The 24,331-nt window shown below is 42.3% G+C and overlaps 1 protein-coding gene across 6 annotated transcripts in view; it reads right to left on the reverse strand.

The window, feature by feature from the left end:
• AOAH (acyloxyacyl hydrolase) overlaps positions 1-24,331 on the reverse strand; it is a 225,827-nt gene that overhangs the window by 131,011 nt on the left and 70,485 nt on the right. For all 6 annotated transcript variants that reach the window (XM_003318258.6, XM_003318259.6, XM_519044.8 and 3 more), the window contains one exon: positions 1,703-1,762. In XM_003318258.6, the coding sequence (XP_003318306.3) occupies positions 1,703-1,762 (60 nt within the window). The remainder of the gene's footprint in view (positions 1-1,702; positions 1,763-24,331) is intronic.

A 24,331-nucleotide genomic window follows, 5' to 3' on the forward strand; every position in this document is an offset into this window, starting at 1 on the left:
CTCCGAGCAGTTTTTTCAGACACACTTATTTGCATTTTCTGTTTATTTTTGCCTTGACAGCTGTAATCTGGAGAGCAAATAAATTGGTGGAGGTTTCAGAAGAGTATTTTTATTGTTGAATTGTTCAGTAGAATTTTTTTTTTCACTTCTCGCGAGTAATTATTGGAATCCTGCCCCGTGAATTATGCTTGCAATTCTGGTGACAGAAGTAAAAAATTGTAAAATCCTAATTAGGAGTTAATGCCAAGGCAGTTTTTGCTACTGAAGTAAACAATGCCTGGAGAATACATTTTTAGGGGTGTGTTGAGAAGAATAAAATACCAATTGTATTGTTCTCCATTTCTGCTCAGAGTTCTGAAGGGGGTGGTCAAGAGTTTCCTGTGGTCTTTTAATATCTTATTCAACAACTTAAGCAAATTAGCTCAACGGGCTACTGTTGACCCTTAATTATTCACTGAATTAAATAATGATTGTCAATGCAGACATTGTGATTGATTAATCAGTTATGTAGAAATGCCTACATATTGCCTGTCACTTAACGTGTATTTATTGGCCTTGTTCATCAAAACCCATAGGCCCTCCATGAGCAGAGTTGCCAGATAAAATATTACACTAGATATACTAAAACACTATTCGTTGTTTATCTGAAATTCAAATTTAACTGGGCATCCCATATTTTTACTTGTGAAATCTGGCAAGCCTAGCCATGAGGGATTTTCCTCCCTTTTATTTCTATGTTGCCAAATGAATAATACCTCAAATGTAGTGTATCAAGGTGAATGATGAGCTAGCCAGCATGGAGAAGCCAAGGACGAGGTCTTTGCCCTCCCATTGCCCATTGCTGATGGATGCTTCCTTACTGCCAGTATCTTTGGCATTGAGGATAATGTCGTGCTTTAAAGATCTACTTTTCTGCTTCCTTTTCAAATGGGCTGATTTGCAACCAGGGCCTAAGTCAAATACGTAAGCCTGCAAGAACTGATCTGAAATAAATATTCTATCTGTTGAACGAGAGTGTTATTACACAGAGGACAAATTAAGGAAACATGAATAAAAATTATGATAACTTTAACTTACATTTATCGAGGACTTGGTAAGTCCTAGCCAAGATCCCAGATGCTCTCTGCACTCTCAACTCTATCAGTACTGACACTGGAGGACGCTATTATCATCCTTGTCTTACAGACAAGAAAACTGGGGCTCAGTGAAGTTGAGCACCGTGCTTAAGGTCACATTTTTAGAAAGTGGAGAAGCAGGAGGATACAGCCTCCTCCAAGACGGTCTACTGGAAAGCAGCAGTTCTCAACTGGGGGTGATTTTGCCTTCCAGGGGACATTTGGCAATGCTGGGAGGCATTTTTGGTTGTTGTGACTGGGGAGGGGTGGATGGTGGTGCTGCTGGCATCTAGTAGGTAGAGGCCAGGGTTGCTGCTGAACACCCTACAAAGCCCAGGACAGCCTGCACAACAAAGGATTATTCTGCCCCAGGTGTCAGCAGTGCTGAGGCTGAAAAACCACACTGTAGTGAGAAGGCAGGAAACACAAGTGGAAGCAGTTCACATTCCTACTTCCATCCCCACGTAGCTATGGCATGTTGCAGGCTTATATCCGGAGTAGTCCTTGCCTTTGGGATGTGAAAGCCGGGGCCAGTGAGAGAGGACATGCCAAGGAAAAGGCTGGCGTTCTACGTGCTTAGTGCTTACCAGAATCGGGGACTTCTTGACAATTTGTCTTGCCTTCTGTAGTGTAAATTTCCATGTCTCCTATAAAAACAAAGTTAGAGAACATTACAACTCATGTTTTATCTTTTCTTCCTACATCTTTTCTAAAATTAGGATATTTAAAGTCCATAAGTTTTCAATAAATGAACCACTCCATAAATTTGTAATAAAATAATTCACAAGAAGGTAATTTCACATTAATAGCTCTTTTTATTTTGGGCTTTGCTTTGTGTCAGATGCAGTGCTAAGCACTTTGGAAACATTATCTTATTTACTCTTCAAACAGCCCTGTGAGATACGACCATTTCATAGATGAGGAAACCGAGATGCAGAAAAGCTAAGAGATCTCATAGGGTCTGGCAGAGAGGCAATCTGAACCTCTGCTTCCTGACCCTTCTGCTACGCTGATCTCCATAAGCAACTTATCCTGGTGTCTAAAACCCCCCAGCAGGAGGCTGTCAACAGCCTACTTGAGTGCCTTGTGCTTTGGCAGCGAAGAATGGCTGATTGTTGCTGTGCAAGCTAACACCTCATCTCTCAGTCACCTCCTCTTCCCCTGGTTGGAGATCCCCTGTCCTCTTTCAACCATTTTGAGAGCATCTAAGTGCATCTTCCAAGGGCACACACATTGCGAATATAAAGAGTTAGCTCATTACTACCAGTAATGATTGCTGTGAAACACCAAAGAACACTGTGTTTGTCTATTTGTGGAGGGGTGGGAGAAGAGTAACCCTGGGCTGGGTGGGGAAGAGGAGGGTTTTCTCTCATCACTACTTCCCAGAGCTTTCAAACCCAACTGAATGTGCATGTCCTGGCCCTGCCAAATCCCTCCTGGGCCTGCTACCTGTACAGCCCTGAAGTAATCTGCTCAACAATTGGAAAGCTCTGTCTGCTGGCTGCTAAGAGTGCATGTTGATGACTCAAGAGGAAAAGATGCTCTTCAGGTGAGTTTGGTTGCCAGGATGCCCTGCTACAGTGTATGTTTCTTAAAATATTGAAAGGCTACTGTGCCAGTTGGTGAACAGCTGTGTCCCTGAGCCCCTGAGAGTCCTCCACCCTTGCTCTGACCACCCAGCCTCTTCCCTGGACTCTCCCAGGCCTCCTTGTGATCCGTCAACTATGGGGCCACTGTGATAGTCCCACCCAGTGGGCATCTCCAGGCTGTGCTCCAACTGCACCCAGTATCCATTCTGATTAGTTGGCAGTAGGCCAAAAGAGCTGATCCCAATCTTCACTTTTAAAACAAACATGACATCTTTAATACAAAAGCTGCTTAGAGAATGACCCCATTCAAAAACTGACCTCATTAAATGCACTTTTGGCCTTTTCTGGAAATTCTAGCAAACCCTAAAATTCTCCTATTGTATAAATTAAGAATCTCTGGCATAGTCAGTGTAACAGACACCAGATTTTCATGCAAACTATTCTTATGGTGACTTTGTGGCTACTTTTATCAGCAAAGAGCTCATTCCCCACATTTTAAAATGTGAAGGTGGTAGTCCTCTGCCTCAATCATGTGCCCCTGCTTCTCTGTCTCAGAAATATTCCTTTGCATTCTCAGGCCCAGTTTAAAATCCTCAGAGCCTCACACAGTCCTTGAGGCATAGTAGGTGCCCAGTAAACATGGAAATAAAAGCAAAAGAAAATAGTTACAATATTATGTTAAACGAGGAAAATAAATAGGCTACCAGATTTTATGCACATAGGAAAAAACCTTGCAAAGGAATATGTTATAATAATGATGGGTGATAACTTTTTCCTTTTTGCCCTTTTCTGGTTTTCTAAATTTTAAACAATGAATACCAATTCAGCAATAAATGCTTTCAAAAAAGAACTCAATCCGTGTTGTCTTGTTTCTTGTTGAAGAAAATGATGTGCTCCGTGCACTGATATGCAAGTGAAGGCCCTGGGGATCTGGTGGTGAACCCCACAGTGAATGACATAGACATCCCTTCCCTCCCAGAGCTTTCTCCCTGGCAAGGGGACTGACCTCGAGCAAGTACAGTAAACAGAAATAAGATGAAGCAGAGAGAGGGCTGAATCCCTTTGAGAGAACCAATCTCATTTTAACCAAGCTCGGTTCTCTGGGGCTCAATGTTTGTTGGGAGGTAATGACAAGCTATGAAAACAGGATGTGGCAAGTGCTGCAGCAGAGGCTGTGCTGAGGCGGGATGGGTGGCTTGTGTGTCCTCCCGGGAGGTCTAGGGTAGGTTCATCTGGATGTGGCTGGGTCTCCGATATTGGTGCACATGGGGGTGGCAGCAGGAAGCCAGGGCCGGGGCTGCAGGGAAATGCACCAGCTTTTGCCAAGGAGGGGAGTCGAAGCGTCCAAGAGTGGGAACAGAGTCCTGATCCCAGATGGACATCCAGACTCACCCATTTACTCAGCACCCACTTCCAAATTCCAGTCACAATAACTGCTAGGACAATCTAGGTTTCTGCTGGAAATTGGGGATGGGTAGGACCCACAAACTAGAAAATTAGAAGCATTTCTGCAAGATGCAGTTTGGGTAACATCAAATTGAAGCAAAGAGGGAGCAGTCAGGCCTTCAGCACTCTCAAAGGTGAAGGCTACGTGGGGAGTGAGGGAAGGGACCCTAGGGTAGAATCCTAACAGCACCCTTGAGGCCGGGGCAACAGGGGCTTAGCCAGCACAGACAGAGTGGCTGTGTGTAGGGTGCAAGTTTAGGTGTAACAAAGATGTGGAGGCGTGCCCTCGGACCCAGGGTTGCCTGCAGCCTTTGTCTCGGCAGCACTCACCACTGCCCCTTGGCAGAGGCTGTCCCCATGTTTAGGGATAGCAATCTGGTGGTGATGGTGACAGAGTTGTCCTGCAGCTGCGTTTGCAGGTACTCTACCTAAGATTCAGAAAATGGCAATTGACTCTACCCAACAATAAAGTGAATAGTGGAGGGAAGCTCCAGAAGCCACCACTGGCTCCAACCCTGGGCATCACCCAAGGCTGGAGAAGGACCCCAGCCTGGCCGACTTGAAGCTGCTGCAATGAGGTAGAAAAGAGCCTGCAGGAAGCTCATGGCCTTGAGTAGGTGGGGAAAGGTGAGTAAGTCAGAGATTCCAGGCTCGGAATAGCTGTGCACAGGAGCCGAGGGGGCACAGGTGCAAAAGACAATGGTTTACATCACCCTCAGGGGTTGAGAAAGCTTCTTAGGGGACCTGCAGCTTGAGCTAAGCTCCTACTCAAATCCCTCTTCACCCCTAGAAAGTATACATCCTCCCTACTTTACAGCGCAGTCCACCCAGAGGTCAAGCACCTCACGTGATCACAAAGGTAGGGGCAGACTAGAGGGAGGTCTGCTCAGGAATCTGGCCCAGAGCTTTCAGTCTTCAAGACTCATGCATGGCTTTCTCGCTTACAGTGTGCCAGATCATAATAAAAATGGAGTTTTTGGCCTTCAAAACTGGCATCACAGGGATTCACCCGGGAACTGCCATTCTAGAAGCGCCCCCTCCTCAGCCCCCTTTGGATAATTTTCCAGTTGCAGCGCTGAAGTCTTGTTCCCCCAATGACTCTGAGAGCTCCTGGGCAGGGGCTTCGGGCTCTGGGCTGTAATTTTTGATTTCCCTTAACATCTTCAATAACAGTGAGCCCAGGGCATGTAGGCAACAAGTGCCTGTTGACTTAAATTCACAAAATTATGAAAATGAGAAAGACTAAATAGAGACTAAGAAAGGGCTGTAACTTTCAGATATTTCCTCTGAAAGCTCGCTACAAGGGTTGCTTCCTCCTGAAGCCTTCTCAGCTTTCCTAGCTTTCGGGCCGAGCTTTCCTTTTCTGTTTCCTTTGCATTCTACATTATAACACACTCCCATGCATACATTTAGCATTCCCCCACTAAACCTCAAGCTCTAGGTAGGTGAGGATGGTAACAGTTGCCTTTATGCGACTCCCTGACCCCCTTCACTCCCTACTTTTGCACCTGCCATGCTACCTTAGAAGAAATAACATTGACTGAACAGAGGAATGAGAAAATGTCTGAAAAATACAGCCCTTTCCCAGTCTCTGTTTAGTCCTTGATCATCAGAGCACACAGTAGTATATAGCCACGGTGGCTCACTCAAACACTTCTGTCTAGAATGATTTAAGCGTCTACCCAAATCAAAGCCAGCCCAAAGTCTTCAGACAAGAGGAGAGGCTTGGGGACTACTGACTGCTATTATGGGTTGAATTTTGAATTGTCTCACCTAAATTCATATCTGGGATCATAACCCTGCAGAAGCTCAGAATGTGACCTTATTTGGAAAAAGAGTCATTGCAGGTGTAATTATTAGGTTGATGCAAAAGTAATTGCGGTTTTGCCATTAAAAGCAATAGCAAAAACCGCAATTACTTTTGCACCAACCTAATAGTTAAGCTGAGATAAGGTCATATTGGAGCAGGGTAGGCTGCTAATCCAGTATGATTGGTATCCTTATAAACAGAACACTGTGCAAAGGAAGAGAAAAAGACACATAGAGGGAAGATGACGTGAAGATACAGGGAGAATGCTATCTATGAGAAATGTCAAAAATTCCCAGCAAACCACCAGAGCTAAGAGAAAAAGGCATAGAACAGATTTTCTCTCACAGCCATCAGAAGCTAACCCTACTGATTTCTTGACCTTGAACTTCAGCCTCCATAACTGTCAGACAATTGCTTTCTGTTGCTTAAGCAACCCAGTTGGTGGTCACAGCCCCCACAGACTCATACAACTTCTCTCGCTCTCCAGGGTGATTTTTGTTCTCGACCTTGAGCTAAGAGTAATTTGGATGATGAAAGAGCAAGGGCCAAGTGCTCATCACCATCAGTATTTTGGGCAAAGTGGTACTGTTAGTATCTGTACTCTGCCAGGCATAAGCCATATGGGAGCCCAAGGAAAAGAAAGAAAGTACTGTGGTCAGATTTAACCATTCGGATGTGAGCAAAACATCCGTCTTCAATAGAAACTCTTTAAATATTGGTCTCTATTGCTATTTCCTATTTAAAATGATTTTGGACCATAGAGTGTTTGTGGTTTCAAACCCTGGCTTCATTAGTTACTAGTTGTAGGAGCTTGGGCAAGTTACTTAAGCACTCTGAGCCTAGTTTCTTCATCTGTAAAATGGAGATAATAGCGTTGTGAGGATTGACAAAGATTGTACTTAAAATAGTGTCTTGCATATTAGTAAGCATGACATTAGTATTAACAATAATTGGTGTTTTTATTTTGGTTTGTAATGTCACCAATAAACAACTGGAAAGAGTATAATAATTGCAACATCAGCCTACAGAAATGTATGCTTTTTTTGAGGATCCTGAAAATCACCCTGAGAAGAAAGTATTACTGTTCCTGTTTTACAGATGAGAAAACTGAGGCTCAGAGAGATGACACAATTTAACCCAGGCCAGTCTGCAAGCACAGCTGAGATTAGCACTCTAGTTTCTAGACTCTAGCGCCTTTCCCACCACTGAAACACTGTTTTCCAAGAATGAAGTAAGCCTGAAATTTTAACATAAGCAAGAAAATATGATTGATGAGGTTTCACCAGGCCTTGGGGAATGGCAAGTGTGGCTCCTATGGAGCGAGGATGGTTTAATGCAAAAGGTCAGATACCAAGGGGAGAGGACTGGCTCTAGGTGTCAAAAAGCCACGCACCTGGGTGGAAATTCATGCAACCCAGGCACAAGCATGGTGGCAGCTATATGAGTGGTAAGAAAGGAGAAAGAAGTATTCTTCCATTCAATCATTTTTTTGTGCAGTTGTTCATTCTATTCATTTATTTTACAAATACTTACTTAGTGTTTATGTTTGATATGGTTTGGGTTTGTGTCTCTGCCCGAATCTCATGTCGAATTGTAACCCACAATATTGGAGGACTGGCCTGGTGGGAGGTGATTGGATCATGGGGGTGGATTTCCCCCTTGCCCTTCTCATGATAGTGGGTGAGTTCTCATGAGATCTGGTTGTTTAAAAGGGTGTAGGACTCCCTTTGCTCTCTCTTCCTCCTGCTCTTGCCATATAAGAGGTTCCTGCCTCCCCTTTGCCTTCTGCCATGATTGTAAGTTTCCTGAGGCCTCCCCAGCCATGCTTCCTGGTACCGGCCTGCAGAATTATGAGCCAATTAAACTTCTTTTCTCTATAAATTACCTATTTCAAGTATCTCTTTATAGCAGTGCAAGAATGGACTAATACAATGTTGTGCCATGAATTACATGCTGGGGAAATAGTAGGGAATGAGACATCAAGGCTGTTACAATGTAGGAGAGAAGATTGACAGTAAACACTGTAATTAGAAAACAGTTTAGAAAGTGTTAAGTAGTAGTTGCTATTCTCCCTCTTTTACAGATGTGGTAAACTGAGGCTTAGAGTAGGTAAATAACCCCCCCAAAGTCACAGAGCCAATGAGTGGCACAGTCCAGATCCAATTCAGACCCACTTGGCACAAAGTCCATGCTTTTTCACTCTGCTCTGGGAGATGTTAAACGGTGTGCTAAAAAAAAAAAAAACTTTTTTTTTTTTAAGTTTAAAAAAGTTTGGGAAAACTGAGAATGAATTCCTACCTTAAGAAAGCCACACCATGCATTCGTGTATTCAAGGCTTTGGGCCGCTTTGTGGGAATAAATATTATTTAGATTGTGCATTTCCTAAACATTCAATGGTTTCAGCCTAAGTCCATTCAGCTATATTGACTACAGTGGTAAACATACGAAGACCATAGCGAACAGGGGATCCTCGGGACACAACAGAATGTCCTGAGACATTTTTAAGGTATGGTGAATTGCACAGGACACATTCAGTAACTGGGCTTTCTAAGGTTCTGTGATGTTAAAGAATTGAATTCTGGTACACTTAGAAAGGAAAGAAAAATAGTGCTTTTAGGCATGAGTTTCTACAGTGAACAATTTTGAGTGATCAAGTTCCCTGTTATCAATTATAGCATCAGTAGATTTGAAAAGTACAAAACGTGCCTTTGTTCACTTCACACATTTGACAGCAGTGACAGATTCTCACAAAGGAGAAAGCCCCTGGGAAGTAAAATGATGATTCCAAACGGGCGTTTTTTATTGTCAAAGAGCATGCATGAATGAGGGGGGAGGTGGGGGTGGGGGAGACTGCTCATCTACCCCAGATCTTTTCTAAAAGTTTATTAGGACAGGTTGTTCCTCACACCCAAATTCACTGGTATAAATTGATTTTTAAAATGGAGCAAGATTTGAAAGATGAGATCCTCCAGGGACTTTATTGCCCACTGGAGGAGGGAAGTGCATAAATAACTACAGCATGAGGCAGTGTCTGTGCCCCCCACCCCAACCAAATTCTTGGATTGAAACCTGAGTCTCCCTATGATGGTTTTTAGAGGTGGGGCCTTTGGGTAGTGATTAGGTCATGAGGCTGGAGCCCTCACAATGGGAGGAGTGCCCTTATGAGAAGAGGCTAGAGAGAGCCAGCTCTCTTTTCTCCACATGAGAACAAAGCGGTCTGCAGCCAAGAAGAGGTCCCTCGCCAGAACCTGACCCTGTTGGCACCGTGACATTGGACTTCCAACCTCCAGAACTGTGAAAATACATTTCTGTGGTTTGTAAGGCACACAGTCTACGGTACTTTGTTAGAGCAGCCCTAACTAAGACAGGCAGATCAGAAAGAGCCAACAGAGAGGTACAGAAAAGGGCTTCAGGGCAATTTCTATTCAGTAGGAAGACAAAGGCAAGAAGTTCTACTGCTTACGGGTTTTTATCAGATAGTGGCACGTCTAGCCTTTGAGTGAAATTTGCAGGTCTGTTAATAAATCTGCATTCTGCTGTATCCTACAGCGGCAATTTTCCAATACTCAAGATTTAGCTCTATCAAAGCCTAATTTGGTTTTTAGGTTCTGACATTTTCCAGCTCCAATGGGCATTTATGACTTTAAACTATATGCAAAAAATGAAGTCTGTTCACTTCATTTTCTTCTTCCAGGGATGAAAAAAAAAAGGGTAAAAGTAAAAGAAAAAAGCCATTACTTTTAAATGCATCCCCTTTTATCACTGAATGCCTCTTCTTCATACATATTTTACCCTTAGCTAAATTTTCTTCTTTCCTGCTTCTAGGCTAATTTTGCATTGTATAGCTATTAGTATCATCAGAGTATTTAATCACACTCTTGCTATCGCTTCCTATTCTCCAGGCAATACCTTTCTTAAAAAAAGCCTTATTTTAAACAGCATTATTCCCACCGACTCCTTTTCCTGACATTATTATTCATTGATTTTACCACCACCATCACATACCACTCTGCTATAGAGTTCTTAAAGTTCACACCATAGAGGTTCTTCTATGCTTCAAGTTCTATACCAAACATCGTATAGAGTTTATCTCTAAATTTTGTACTAACTTTGCAAAATAGGAAATAACAGTTCTTAACTCTACTTTGTAAATGAGAAATCCAAGACCCGGTGCTGAGTGAATTTTTCTAGGCTTCACAACTAATACCATTGTTCCATTTTGACTGTTTCTTCCCTAGTATCTGGGCTCATAAACAAGCTCTCCAGTACTAGGCTCTGTGGTCTATTCTTATTTATAGTATGTTGTCTTATTCTTTACACAAATAATTTCTGGCAAATTTTGGGTTAATCAGATGGTGGGTATGGTTCAGTCATAAGGGTCTTTTGTTACATAGTCTTTTACTTTTTTCTATTTGCTTTCAGGTTGTGTGATCAGTCTTACTCTATGTTACACAACAAATCAATTATTTGTATTAGTTTCCTATTGCTGCTGTAACTAATGACCGTAAACTTAGTGGCTGAAAACAACACGAATATTCTTTCACAGTTCTGGAAGTCAGAAATTCAGGGCTAAAATCAAGGTGTCTGCAGGGTTGGTTCCTTTTGTAGGTTCCCAGGGAGAACCCATTCCTTGCCTCTTCTAGTTTTTAGTGGTGATGGCCTCATGGCTCTGAACGCTGCCTCTGTTGTCACATTTTTTTTTTCTCGCTCTGATCCTAATGCTTGCCTCTTGTAAGGATTCTTGTGATCACATCAGGCTTACCCAGATAATCCAGGACAATCTCCCCATCTAAAATCCTTAACTACATTACACCCTCAAAATTCCTTTTGCTGTCCAAGGTAACAGACACAGTTACGGGGGACTTGGATATGAACTTGGAGGGTGGAGGGAGATTATTCTGTCTATCATATTTCTCATTCAACAAATAGTTGTTGAGTAATTAATGCATGCAGTGAACTATGTTCAGCTCTGAGGAAATTTCAGGGACTAGCACTATGTTTGAGGAATAAAACAGCCAGACTGTCTCTGCTTTCATGGAGTTTACACCCTAACAGAAGATGCAGACATTAAATATTAATTTTACAATTATCGAATTACAATTGTAATAAGTGCTGGAAAAATGGAGTGTGAAGAACGGAGATGAATCATGGAAGAACTGGCTTAACTTGGGGCATCAGGGAAAACTTCTTAGAGGGAATGACTTTGAGCTGAGCTCTAATGGGGGTGATTAATTAAGTGAAGATGAGGGCCAAGAGTGGATGCTGGGAGAGCAGTGATTAAAGCCTTAAAACTCAAAGGATCTTTTAGAACCATTCCCAGTCATTAGCGTCATTAGCGATTCTTGAGCTGAGGGAATTAATAAGCATGTTCTCAAGAGAGATAGTTGTTGTTTTCTGAATTTCTCAAAAGCAGACAAGAAAAATGTTCATATCTCAAATATCATAGAAATACCTTCCTTGGAATAATTTGATTTCTTCCACTTATCGGAAGTCAATAGTAACTTAACATTTGCATTATTTTTGCTGTTCTTTGAAGAGTTTTAACACCTCTATGAGTTTAATAGCCCCCAAATCAGTCTTAATACAAGTTTAAGTAGACAAATTATACAAGATTCCAAATATGGGTGTTAACAAAAATACAGCTTTGAATCTGTGGCAAGATCATGTGAAATGCTTGGAGAAAAGATGGAACAATAGAGCATAAATCCAGACATAGCGTTCCAATGCCATCCTCAGTTCCCTTAGAGTTCTTTTTTTTTTTTTTTTTTTTTTTTGGTGGAGTATCGCTTTGTCACCCAGGCTGGAGTGCAGTGGCATTATCTTGGCTCACAGCAACCTCCGCCTCCTGGGTTCAAACTATTCTCCTGTCTCAGCCTCCCGAGCAGCTGGGACTACAGGTTCACGCCATCATGCCGGGCTAATTTTTGTACTTTTAGTAGAGATGGGGGTTTCACCATGTTGGCCAGGCTGGTCTCGAACTCCTGACCTCAGGTGATCCTCCCGCCTCGACCTCCCAAAGTGCTGGGATTACAGGTGATCCTCCTGCCTCAACCTCCCAAGTGCTGGGATTACGCCCGGCCCTCTTAGAGTTTTAAGCCTTCAAATATGCAGAGAGCAACTTAATTCTGTAGTCTCTGATACTGAAAGCCTTTTCTGTTTCTGTGATAATTTCTTGCCTAATCACCATCAGAACTTTGTGAAGTCCCAATACATAGGAGGTGGATAAAATCTCATTTTAATTTTTCACTTTTTAAATTATAAGAAAGGATGAGCATTTTCTCCTAAAGTTTCAGTCCTTTGATATTTTTCCCTAAACCATTTGTTTGTGGCCTTTGCTGACTTTTTTTTTCTTTTTGATTTTTTTAGGAGCTCTTTGATTCAAACAGAAAATAATTCATTGTGTGGCATATTACAAAACATTTACCCAGTATGCCATTTGTCTTTTGACTTTGTGAAGGGGGCAAGTTTTTACTAGTCAGGTGTATTAGTATTTCCCTTTGTGACTTTTCAATCACAAATTACAAATACAATTGCTCAGGTTTTTTATGGTTCCTTTTTTTTTTAAGTGATTCAGTCTTTAATCATTTGGGATTTATTTTGCTATAAGGTATAGATAAACATCTAGCTTAAATTTTTTTCAAATGTCTAGTCTTTAGTCCATTGTATTTATTGAGTAATCCAGTGTTTTACCACTGATTTGAAATGCTATTTTAATCAAAAACAAGAATCTCAAATGCATTGGGATATATTTTGCTCCATTTTAAGCTGACTTTCTGGTCTAGAAGGCCTTGTCATTTATCTCATTGTTCATAATTTCCTCAGATGTTTAAAGGGGAACTTTTAAAAACATTGTCAATTATACAACGTTACAACCAACAATTTGAATTTTGATTTTTTCTCTGTAAAGTTAAGATAATGGAATAACTTTATAATTGTGTGGGAGGATTTTAGATGCTGTGTATATGCTAAGCACTTAGTCCAATTTCAAGTCAGTTGTCATTGCCTTTTATTCTACAGCCCCTAATGTGTACGTATACAATAGAAGCTTAGTAAAGCTTTGAGCTTCAAGTTCAGGTGGGCTCGCACCAGGATCTGTGCTCTTCGACATCGTGTTGAATTGCCTCTCACAGGTAGGAGAGAAATTTGATTTCTCTGGAAAGCTGGAGGGGAATGAGTGTTCTGTGAGGTTTGTTTCTATATTTATTTTATTAGAATGGGAGAGAGTTGAGCGGGTTACCAGGCCTTCTCATTTTCTTCTTTGGGTGTAGATAACTTCATTGCACCTTTGTAATTAGTCAGCATGAGAGACAGGACTAGCTGGATTTCCTAGGCCAACTAAGAATCCCTAAGCGTAGCTGGGAAGGTGACTGCATCCGCTTTTAAACATGGCGCTTGCAACTTAGCTCACACCCGACCAATCAGGTAGGAAAGAGAGCTTATTAAAATGCTAATTAGGCAAAAACAGGAGGTAAAGAAATAGCCAATCATCTATCGCCTGAGAGCACAGCGGGAGGGATAATGATCGGGATGTAAACCCAGGCATTCTAGCCGGCAATGGACACCCTCTTTGGGTCCCCTCCCATTGTTTGGGAGCTCTGTTTTCACTCTATTAAATCTTGCAATTGCACTCTCTTCTGGTCTGTGTTTGTTACGACTTGAGCTGAGCTTTCACTTGCTGTCCACCACTGCTGTTTGCCGCCGTGGCAGACCTACCGCTAACTTCCATCCCTTCAGATCTGGCAGGGTGTCCGCTGTGCTCCTGATCCAGTGAGGCGCCCATTGCCGCTCTCCATTGGGCTAAAGAGTCACCATTGTTCCTGCATGGCTAAATGCCTGGATTCATCCTAATCAAGCTGAACACTAGTCACTGGGTTCCATGGTTCTCTTCCGTGACCCATGGTTTCTAATAGAGCTATAACACTCACTGCATGGCCCAAGATTCCATTCCTTGGAATCCGTGAGGCCAAGAACCCCAGGTCAGAGAACATGAGGCTTGCCACCATCTTGGAAGTGGCCACCACCGTCTTGGGAGCTCTGGGAGCAAGGACCCCTTGGTAACAAGAACACTGTTTTGAGAAAATCCATAGAAAAAGAATGAATTCCAAATAGTTTGGGTCTAAAACTTCTAGTTCTCTCTGTCTTTCTAAGAGGCCTTATTCCTAGGGGGCTGGGGACTGGAAACCCAATAGCTGAGGTTAAGTTGATAAATCAATCAGAAAAGGGGTAGAAATCAAGGAATGGTTGGGGAAAAGGATGCAGTTAGAGGGCAAGTGGGGATGCATGGTTTTGGATGTGTGGGAGGTGAGAAGCAAGAGAAGGGACAGTGCTTTCAGACTTGTCAATGACAGCTTTCAGGCTTAGGCCAGCCTCCAGCACAACAGTTCTCACCCTTCAGTGCTCGTCAAAAGCGTTATGCAAATGCAGATGCTCAAACCCTACCCAGGAATACCAGAGCAGGCGCCCTGGGATGAACCCCATGTTTATTTCTGAAAACTGCTTCACATTCTCAAAGAAGCCGAATGCTTTGAACTCTCATATAGTCCACTGAGACCAGATACATCCTCACAAGGGAGAAGGTAAGGTATGTTCAGGACTGCCCTTCTTATCCTATTTTTTACTAAACAAATCTTACAGAGCACCTACTATGTGCCAGGTACTATGCCAGTCCAGGAATAAGATGGTGAGCAAGAAAGACATGGTCCTTGTGTTCAGACGGTATCAAAGAAATAAAGTGGTGTGAGAGAGCAGGAAAGGGGACCTTCTTCAGAGAGGTTGGTCAGGGAGGGCCTTTCTGGAGAGGGGGTACTTAAACCAGCAGGGGGACAAGGCGCTGGCCATGCAGGGAACTGGGAGTTCTAGGGAAAGGGCCCAGCACAAGGGGCTGACGCAGGCGAGGTGGAGTGTGCTGGGTGAACTCTACTCTACCCTGAAGGAGTCACCTCCACTCCTGTTCCCTCCAGGACCAGCTCAGCCCTCGTCTGCCGGGGTTTCTGTTCCTCCTTGCACCCTGTGTGACAGCACTTTTCTCTTCCTCACTGTTTGTCTATAGCCTCCTGCTAGAATATCCATTTACATTGCTATTGCATGCCATATGTGCTGGAATACTGTTCTACATAATTTATTCTACATAAATATTTGTTGGCTGATAAAAAGAAAAACAATTATTCTGTAGAAAGTATGGGACTTCAGGAAAGTCTCTCAGTTCTCTAGGTATCAGTAGACTTATTTATAAAATGACAGAATCATATTTGTCCTGCAGACTTGGGATAGTTAAAAAAAGATAACTTATTAGGGTACCCGGCTGTGGGGATGGTACATGGTAAGTGTTCAAGAAATGTTTGTTGAGGTATGACTAAGTAAGCGAACATCTCAGTGGTTTCATCGTTACTGAGAAAGTTGGGATATTGTGCAAGATTCTTGAAAATTAAGCTGTTTATGATATTTTATGAAAACTAAAACTAAAGCTGCCTTTAATTCCCTCTGGCTCTGAGAAGTGACTATTCTGAATGTGCTCCAGAATCTATGCTAAACACAGGCAGTGCTGATGTGAAGAGCTGGAGGTCTAAAGTCCAGGGCCCTGGGTTGAGTTCAGATTCCACTCACTACTTATGAGCTTTGAGTAAAGGCTTTAAGCCTCAACTGCAAAATATGTTTGATAATTTTACCTATAAAATAGAGTTTGACCTGTGATACTGGGTTAAAATTAGAGATATCAGTATGAGCTCACATCCACATACACACACACAGAGACACACATACAGACACAGTAACAATTGTAGGTATTTGTGTATACATGGGTTGTATACACATATACTTTACTTAGCACTCCACAGAGAAGACCAGGACCTAAGAAGGCCAATAAGCAATGACATCCCAGTAGCAATGGGCACACCTAGCACCCAGATCTTGGTTTCCAAATACCATTTTCCAATAAAAGGAACCAGGTCTCCTTCGGGACATGCTGATTAAAGGACAGGGGCAGAAGAATATGAGATAACAAGATGAGCCTGGATCATCTGGTAGTACCAGAACATAAAGTAGTATGGAAGAAAAAAAAAATAGGACAGAGGAGCCAAGATGGCCGAATAGGAACAGCTCCGGTCTACAGCTCCTAGCGTGAGCGACGCAGAAGACGGGTGATTTCTGCATTTCCATCTGAGGTACCGGGTTCATCTCACTAGGGAGTGCCAGACAGTGGGCGCAGGCCAGTGGGTGCACGCACCGTGCACGAGCTGAAGCAGGGCGAGGCATTGCCTCACTTGGGAAGCGCAAGGGGTCAGGGAGTTCCCTTTCCGAGTCAAAGAAAGGGGTGACAGACGCACCTGGAAAATCGGGTCACTCCCACCCGAATATAGCGCTTTTCAGACCGGCTTAAAAAACGGCGCATCAGGAGACTATATCCCACACGTGGCTTGGAGGGTCCTACGCCCACGGAATCTCACTGATTGCTAGCACAGCAGTCTGAGATCAAACTGCAAGGTGGCAGCGAGGCTGGGGGAGGGGCGCCCGCCATTGCCTAGGCTTGAGTAGGTAAACAAAGCAGCCGGGAAGCTCGAACTGGGTGGAGCCCACCACAGCTCAAGGAGGCCTGCCTGCCTCTGTAGGCTCCACCTCTGGGGGCAGGGCACAGACAAACAAAAAGACAGCAGTAACCTCTGCAGACTTAAATGTCCCTGTCTGACAGCTTTGAAGAGAGCAGTGGTTCTCCCAGGACGCAGCTGGAGATCTGAGAACGGGCAGACTGCCTCCTCAAGTGGGTCCCTGACCTCTGACCCCCGAGCAGCCTAACTGGGAGGCACCCCCCAGCAGGGGCACACTGACACCTCACACGGCAGGGTATTCCAACAGACCTGCAGCTGAGGGTCCTGTCTGTTAGAAGGAAAACTAACAAACAGAAAGGACATCCACACCGAAAACCCATCTGTACATCACCATCATCAAAGACCAAAAGTAGATAAAACCACAAAGATGGGGAAAAAACAGAACAGAAAAACTGGAAACTCTAAAATGCAGAGCGCCTCTCCTCCTCCAAAGGAACGCAGTTCCTCACCAGCAACGGAACAAAGCTGGATGGAGAATGACTTTGATGAGCTGAAAGAAGAAGGCTTCAGACGATCAAATTACTCTGAGCTACGGGAGGACATTCAAACCAAACGCAAAGAAGTTGAAAACTTTGAAAAAAAATTTAGAAGAATGTATAACTAGAATAACCAATACAGAGAAGTGCTTAAAGGAGCTGATGGAGCTGAAAATCAAGGCTCGAGACCTACGTGAAGAATGCAGAAGCCTCGGGAGCCGATGCAATCAACTGGAAGAAAGGGTATCAGCGATGGAAGATGAAATGAATGAAATGAAGAGAGAAGGGAAGTTTAGAGAAAAAAGAATAAAAAGAAATGAGCAAAGCCTCCAAGAAATATGGGACTATGTGAAAAGACCAAATCTACGTCTGATTGGTGTACCTGAAAGTGATGGGGAGAATGGAACCAAGTTGGAAAACACTCTGCAGGATATTATCCAGGAGAACTTCCCCAACCTAGCAAGGCAGGCCAACATTCAGATTCAGGAAATACAGAGAACGCCACAAAGATACTCCTTGAGAAGAGCAACTCCAAGACACATAATTGTCAGATTCACCAAAGTTGAAATGAAGGAAAAATGTTAAGGGCAGCCAGAGAGAAAGGTCGGGTTACCCTCAAAGGGAAGCCCATCAGACTAACAGCGGATCTCTCGGCAGAAACCCTACAAGCCAGAAGAGAGTGGGGGCCAATATTCAACATTCTTAAAGAAAAGAATTTTCAACCCAGAATTTCATATCCAGCCAAACTAAGCTTCATAAGTGAAGGAGAAATAAAATACTTTACAGACAAGCAAATGCTGAGAGATTTTGTCACCACCAGGCCTGCCCTAAAAGAGCTCCTGAAGGAAGCACTAAACATGGAAAGGAACAACCAGTACCAGCCGCTGCAAAATCATGCCAAAATGTAAAGACCATCGAGACTAGGAAGAAACTGCATCAACTAACGAGCAAAATAACCAGCTAACATCATAATGACAGGATCAAATTCACACATAACAATATTAACTTTAAATGTAAATGGACTAAATGCTCCAATTAAAAGACACAGACTGGCAAATTGGATAAACAGTCAAGACCCATCAGTGTGCTGTATTCAGGAAACCCATCTCATGTGCAGAGACACACATAGGCTCAAAATAAAAGGATGGAGGAAGATCTACCAAGCAAATGGAGAACAAAAAAAGGCAGGGGTTGCAATCCTAGTCTCTGATAAAACAGACTTTAAACCAACAAAGATCAAAAGAGACAAAGAAGGCCATTACATAATGGTAAAGGGATCAATTCAACAAGAAGAGCTAACTATCCTAAATATATATGCACCCAATACAGGAGCACCCAGATTCATAAAGCAAGTCCTGAGTGACCTACAAAGAGACTTACACTCCCACACATTAATAATGGGAGACTTTAACACCCCACTGTCAACATTAGACAGATCAACGAGACAGAAAGTCAACAAGGATACCCAGGAATTGAACTCAGCTCTGCACCAAGTGGACCTAATAGACATCTATAGAACTCTCCACCCCAAATCAACAGAATATACATTTTTTTCAGCACCACACCACACCTATTCCAAAATTGACCACATACTTGGAAGTAAAGCTCTCCTTAGCAAATGTAAAAGAACAGAAATTATAACAAACTATCTCTCGGACCACAGTGCAATCAAACTAGAACTCAGGATTAAGAATCTCACTCAAAGCCGCTCAACTACATGGAAACTGAACAACCTGATCCTGAATGACTACTGGGTACATAACGAAATGAAGGCAGAAATAAAGATGTTCTTTGAAAGCAACGAGAACAAAGACACAACATACCAGAATCTCTGGGATGCATTCAAAGCAGTGTGTAGAGCGAAATTTATACCACTAAATGCCCACAAGAGAAAGCAGGAAAGATCCAAAATTGACACCCTAACATCACAATTAAAAGAACTAGAAAAGCAAGAGCAAACACATTCAAAAGCTAGCAGAAGGCAAGAAATAACTAAAATCAGAGCAGAACTGAAGGAAATAGAGACACAAAAAACCCTTCAAAAAATTAATGAATCCAGGAGCTGGTTTTTTGAAAGGATCAACAAAATTGATAGACCGCTAGCAAGACTAATAAAGAAAAAAAGAGAGAAGAATCAAATAGACACAATAAAAAATGATAAAGGGGATATCACCACCGATCCCACAGAAATACAAACTACCATGAGAGAATACTACAAACACCTCTACTCAAATAAACTAGAAAATCTAGAAGAAATGGATGAACTCCTTGACACATACACTCTCCCAGACTAAACCAGGAAGAAGTTGAATCTCTGAATAGACCAATAACAGGATCTGAAATTGTGGCAATAATCAATAGTTTACCAACCAAAAAGAGTCCAGGACCAGATGGATTCACAGCTGAATTCTACCAGAGGTACAAGGAGGAACTGGTACCATTCCTTCTGAAACTATTCCAATCAATAGAAAAAGAGGGAATCCTCCCTAACTCATTTTATGAGGCCAGCATCATTCTGATACCAAAGCCGGGCAGAGATACAACCAAAAAAGAGAATTTTAGACCAATATCCTTGATGAACATTGATGCAAAAATCCTCAATAAAATACTGGCAAAACGAATCCAGCAGCACATCAAAAAGCTTATCCACCATGATCAAGTGGGCTTCATCCCTGGGATGCAAGGCTGGTTCAATATACGCAAATCAATAAATGTAATCCAGCATATAAACAGAGCCAAAGACAAAAACCACATGATTATCTCAATAGATGCAGAAAAAGCCTTTGACAAAATTCAACAACCCTTCATGCTAAAAACTCTCAATAAATTAGGTATTGATGGGACGTATTTCAAAATAATAAGAGCTATCTATGACAAACCCACAGCCAATATCATACTGAATGGGCAAAAACTGGAAGCATTCCCTTTGAAAACTGGCACAAGACAGGGATGCCCTCTCTCACCACTCCTATTCAACATAGTGTTGGAAGTTCTGGCCAGGGCAATTAGGCAGGAGAAGGAAATAAAGGGTATTCAATTAGGAAAAGAGGAAGTCAAATTGTCCCTGTTTGCAGATGACGTGATTGTATATCTAGAAAACCCCATTGTCTCAGCCCAAAATCTCCTTAAGCTGAAAAGCAACTTCAGCAAAGTCTGAGGATACAAAATCACTGTACAAAAATCACAAGCAATCTTATACACCGACAACAGACAAACAGAGAGCCAAATCATGAGTGAACTCCCATTCACAATTGCTTCAAAGAGAATAAAATACCTAGGATCCAACTTACAAGGGATGTGAAGGACCTCTTCAAGGAGAACTACAAACCACTGCTCAAGGAAATAAAAGAGGATACAAACAAATGGAAGAACATTCCATGCTCATGGATAGGAAGAATCAATATCGTGAAAATGGCCATACTGCCCAAGGTAATTTACAGATTCAATGCCATCCCCATCAAGCTACCAATGACTTTCTTCACAGAATTGGAAAAAACTACTTTAAAGTTCATATGGAACCAAAAAAGAGCCCACATTGCCAAGTCAATCCTAAGCCAAAAGAACAAAGCTGGAGGCATCACACTACCTGACTTCAAACTATACTACAAGGCTACAGTAACCAAAACAGCATGGTACTGGTACCAAAACAGAGATATAGATCAATGGAACAGAACAGAGCCCTCAGAAATAATGCCGCATATCTACAACTATCTGATATTTGACAAACCTGAGAAAAACAAGCAATGGGGAAAGGATTCCCTATTTAATAAATGTTGCTGGGAAAACTGGCTAGCCATATGTAGAAAGCTGAAACTGGATCCCTTCCTTACACCTTATATAAAAATCAATTCAAGATGGATTAAAGACTTAAACGTTAGACCTAAAACCATAAAAACCCTAGAAGAAAACCTAGGCATTACCATTCAGGACATAGGCATGGGCAAGGACTTCATGTCTAAAACACCAAAAGCAACGGCAACAAAAGACAAAATTGACAAATGGGATCTAATTAAACTAAAGAGCTTCTGCACAGCAAAAGAAACTACCATCAGAGTGAACACGCAACCTACAAAATGGGAGAAAGTTTTTGCAACCTACTCATTTGACAAAGGGCTAATATCCAGAATCTACAATGAACTCAAACAAATTTACAAGAAAAAAACAAACAATACCATCAAAAAGTGGGCGAAGGACATGAACAGACACTTCTCAAAAGAAGACATTTATGCAGCCAAAAAACACATGAAAAAATGCTCACCATCACTGGCCATCAGAGAAATGCAAATCAAAACCACAATGAGATACCATCTCACACCAGTTAGAATGGCAATCATTAAAAAGTCAGGAAACAACAGGTGCTGGAGAGGATGTGTAGAAATAGGAACACTTTTACACTGTTGGTGGGACTGTAAACTAGTTCAACCATTGTGGAAGTCAGTGTGGCGATTCCTCAGGGATCTAGAAATACCACTTGACCCAGCCATCCCATTACTGGGTATATACCCAAAGGACTATAAATCATGCTGCTATAAAGACACATGCACACGTATGTTTATTGTGGCATTATTCACAATAGCAAAGACTTGGAACCAACCCAAATGTCCAACAATGATAGACTGGATTAAGAAAATGTGGCACATATACACCATGGAATACTATGCAGCCATAAAAAAGGATGAGTTCATGTCCTTTGTAGGGACATGGATGAAATTGGAAATCATCATTCTCAGTAAACTATCGCAAGAACAAAAAACCAAACACCGCATATTCTCACTCATAGGTGGGAATTGAACAATGAGATCACATGGACACAGGAAGGGGAATATCACACTCTGGGGACTGTGGTGGGGTGGGGGGAAGGGGGAGGGATAGCATTGGGAGATATACCTAATGCTAGATGACGAGTTAGTGGGTGCAGCACACCAGCATGTCACATGTATACATATGTAACTAACCTGCACAATGTGCACATGTACCCTAAAACTTAAAGTATAATTTAAAAAAAAATAGGACAGAGGCATGTCAAAAGGACACAGGAGCCACCCTAAGTTTCCAATGGTAGCAAAACTGGAAAACTGGAAAAATTTGTGCAATAAAATAGTGTATATTTGAATTATAACTCAAAGTATAAAATACGTATACAAGAATCTGTGCTAATATAAATAAATGATTGGCTAATTCAATAAATTAGGGAGGAGAGAGATGTTTTTTACATAGAATAATTTCAAAAGATATGTGTAGATATTCCATGTTCTGGGAGCAGGGGCTTGGTCCTCCCTGGCCTCACTGAGTGCAGGCTGGACTTAGAGACTCACTTCTAAAGAACAGAGTAAAGGAAAAGGGGGAAAATAGTGACTTTGCAGTTGGGAAACCTGGCAAACGACCCTTTCACCGAGTGATGAAGGTTGATCTCACCAGCAATGCCATGTGGCATCATTTAACCTTGATAGGATGTGATGAAAAGGGTGCTTCACCTCTGTGGTGTTCTTTCCAAAAACCCCTAACACTGTTGAACCAAGATGAAGACATCAAACAAATCCCAATTCGAGGAACATTTTACCGACGTACTTAACCTGTATCCTTGAAAACTGCCAAGGTCATGAAAAACACGGAAAGATGAAGACTCTGTCACAGACCAGAGGACACTAAGGAGACATGAAAAAGAAATGCAATGCTTGTCCTGGACTAGATCCTGGAACAGAAGAGGACATTAGAGGAGAAACGTGTGTAATCCAAATAAAGTCTGGACTTGATTTGCTACTAAGGTATATACAGTAGTAATATTGACTTCTTTAGTTTTGACTAAGTAATAGTAATGTGTTCACATTGTGGGGAATTAAACTTGGGTGAACAGTATACTCTCTTGCAGTATCCTCACAACTTTTTATAAATCTGAAATTATTACCAAAAAACGTTTATTTGAAATAACAGAGTTTGGGGGAGACTAGACAATAACACATGTGACAGTGTGCTGTGAGCTCATAGGGCTAAAAACAGCATTATGAGCATCAGGTTCTGTGGATTGTGCAGAATGAAATTTAGTGATTACAGAATCTCAGGAAGTGTCCAATTTCCTGTCTATCTGTGATTCTTTTTCTAAACATTACCACCTGAGACAGTCTACTAAAAGAGATGCCAGGTATTTTATTTGACACCTAGTGTTTAAAAAATAAAAGTGAATTCCTGAGGTCAGCTTGTTTATTGCTTAGGCGAACCAGAATTTGTCATGCATCACTTTCTCATACAAAGAGTGCAAATTTACTTCTTGCCAAACCCATTTATGTCACTTTCCTGGTAGTTTGGATTCCAGGGAAATATGATTCTTTGTGCATACACACCCTCCCCCACACTCAGCATCAGAGAGCTTTTGGTTCTTGTAGAAATGCAACTCACTGTGGGAAAAGCTGTTTCAAAGTCTGGGTTGCTTTCCTAAGGCAGCAGGTCTCCCTGCCACCCAGCAGTTCAGGAGGCCCCAGGGAAATAAGGAGAACCTCTCTCCACACAGGGCTTACATTCTGAATATGATTCTCTTTTAATGTAGATCAAAGTGGCTGAAGTAAGTCTTGAGTGTGCCTTGGAGATGTTGGTAAATGCAGCATGTTCCTCCAGCACTGCTGTGGTTAGGAAAGGAGTCAGTTCAAAGCTACAAGGTCTGCCTGGAGATCTCAAGGTTCGGGGACCCAAACGGGAGTGGCTTAAAGCTAAGGAGGCTCCAGGATGCTTCTGGCTCAAGCAGGGGCTCATGCAATGTAACATTCTGATCCAAAAAACAGAGCTTTAAAGAGCCACTGGATACACACGAATAAGTTGCATTCGGTTTTCAATTTGTGAGCTGTGGTGTTAGAATCATGGTTTTGGACATGGTGGGAGGGTTGGGGAGGGCTCAAGGGAGAGCCAGTCACGTACATGCATCCCTGTGCGTGTGTGCGTACACACACACACACACACACCAGCAGCAATCAATGCGCTGTTTCATGTGCAAATGAGAGGAGCGGTAAAAATAAACTCCCAAGATACGTAACACAAAACCACCTGGGTGGTCTTTGCAGTGAGGCCTGCAGCTATTTTTCCTTCCCTTTCCTCCCCGTCCCTCTTCTCTTCCTCCTTTTCTCCTCTCTCCTTTTTCTTCTTCTTCTTGTACCAGTGGGACATCGTAGATTTTTCTTGCTTTAATTAGTTATGGATGAAGTTTGTCCTTTTTGAGCACACAGTAGATAGTGGTAGGGAGACACGTCCACAGGACCGGCAAGAAGTGGGCCTGGAATTTCAGGTGGGCTGTAGATGATGAATAGGG

The sequence above is a fragment of the Pan troglodytes genome, chromosome 6 (genome assembly GCF_028858775.2).
Source record: "Pan troglodytes isolate AG18354 chromosome 6, NHGRI_mPanTro3-v2.0_pri, whole genome shotgun sequence".
Lineage (NCBI taxonomy): Eukaryota > Metazoa > Chordata > Mammalia > Primates > Hominidae > Pan > Pan troglodytes.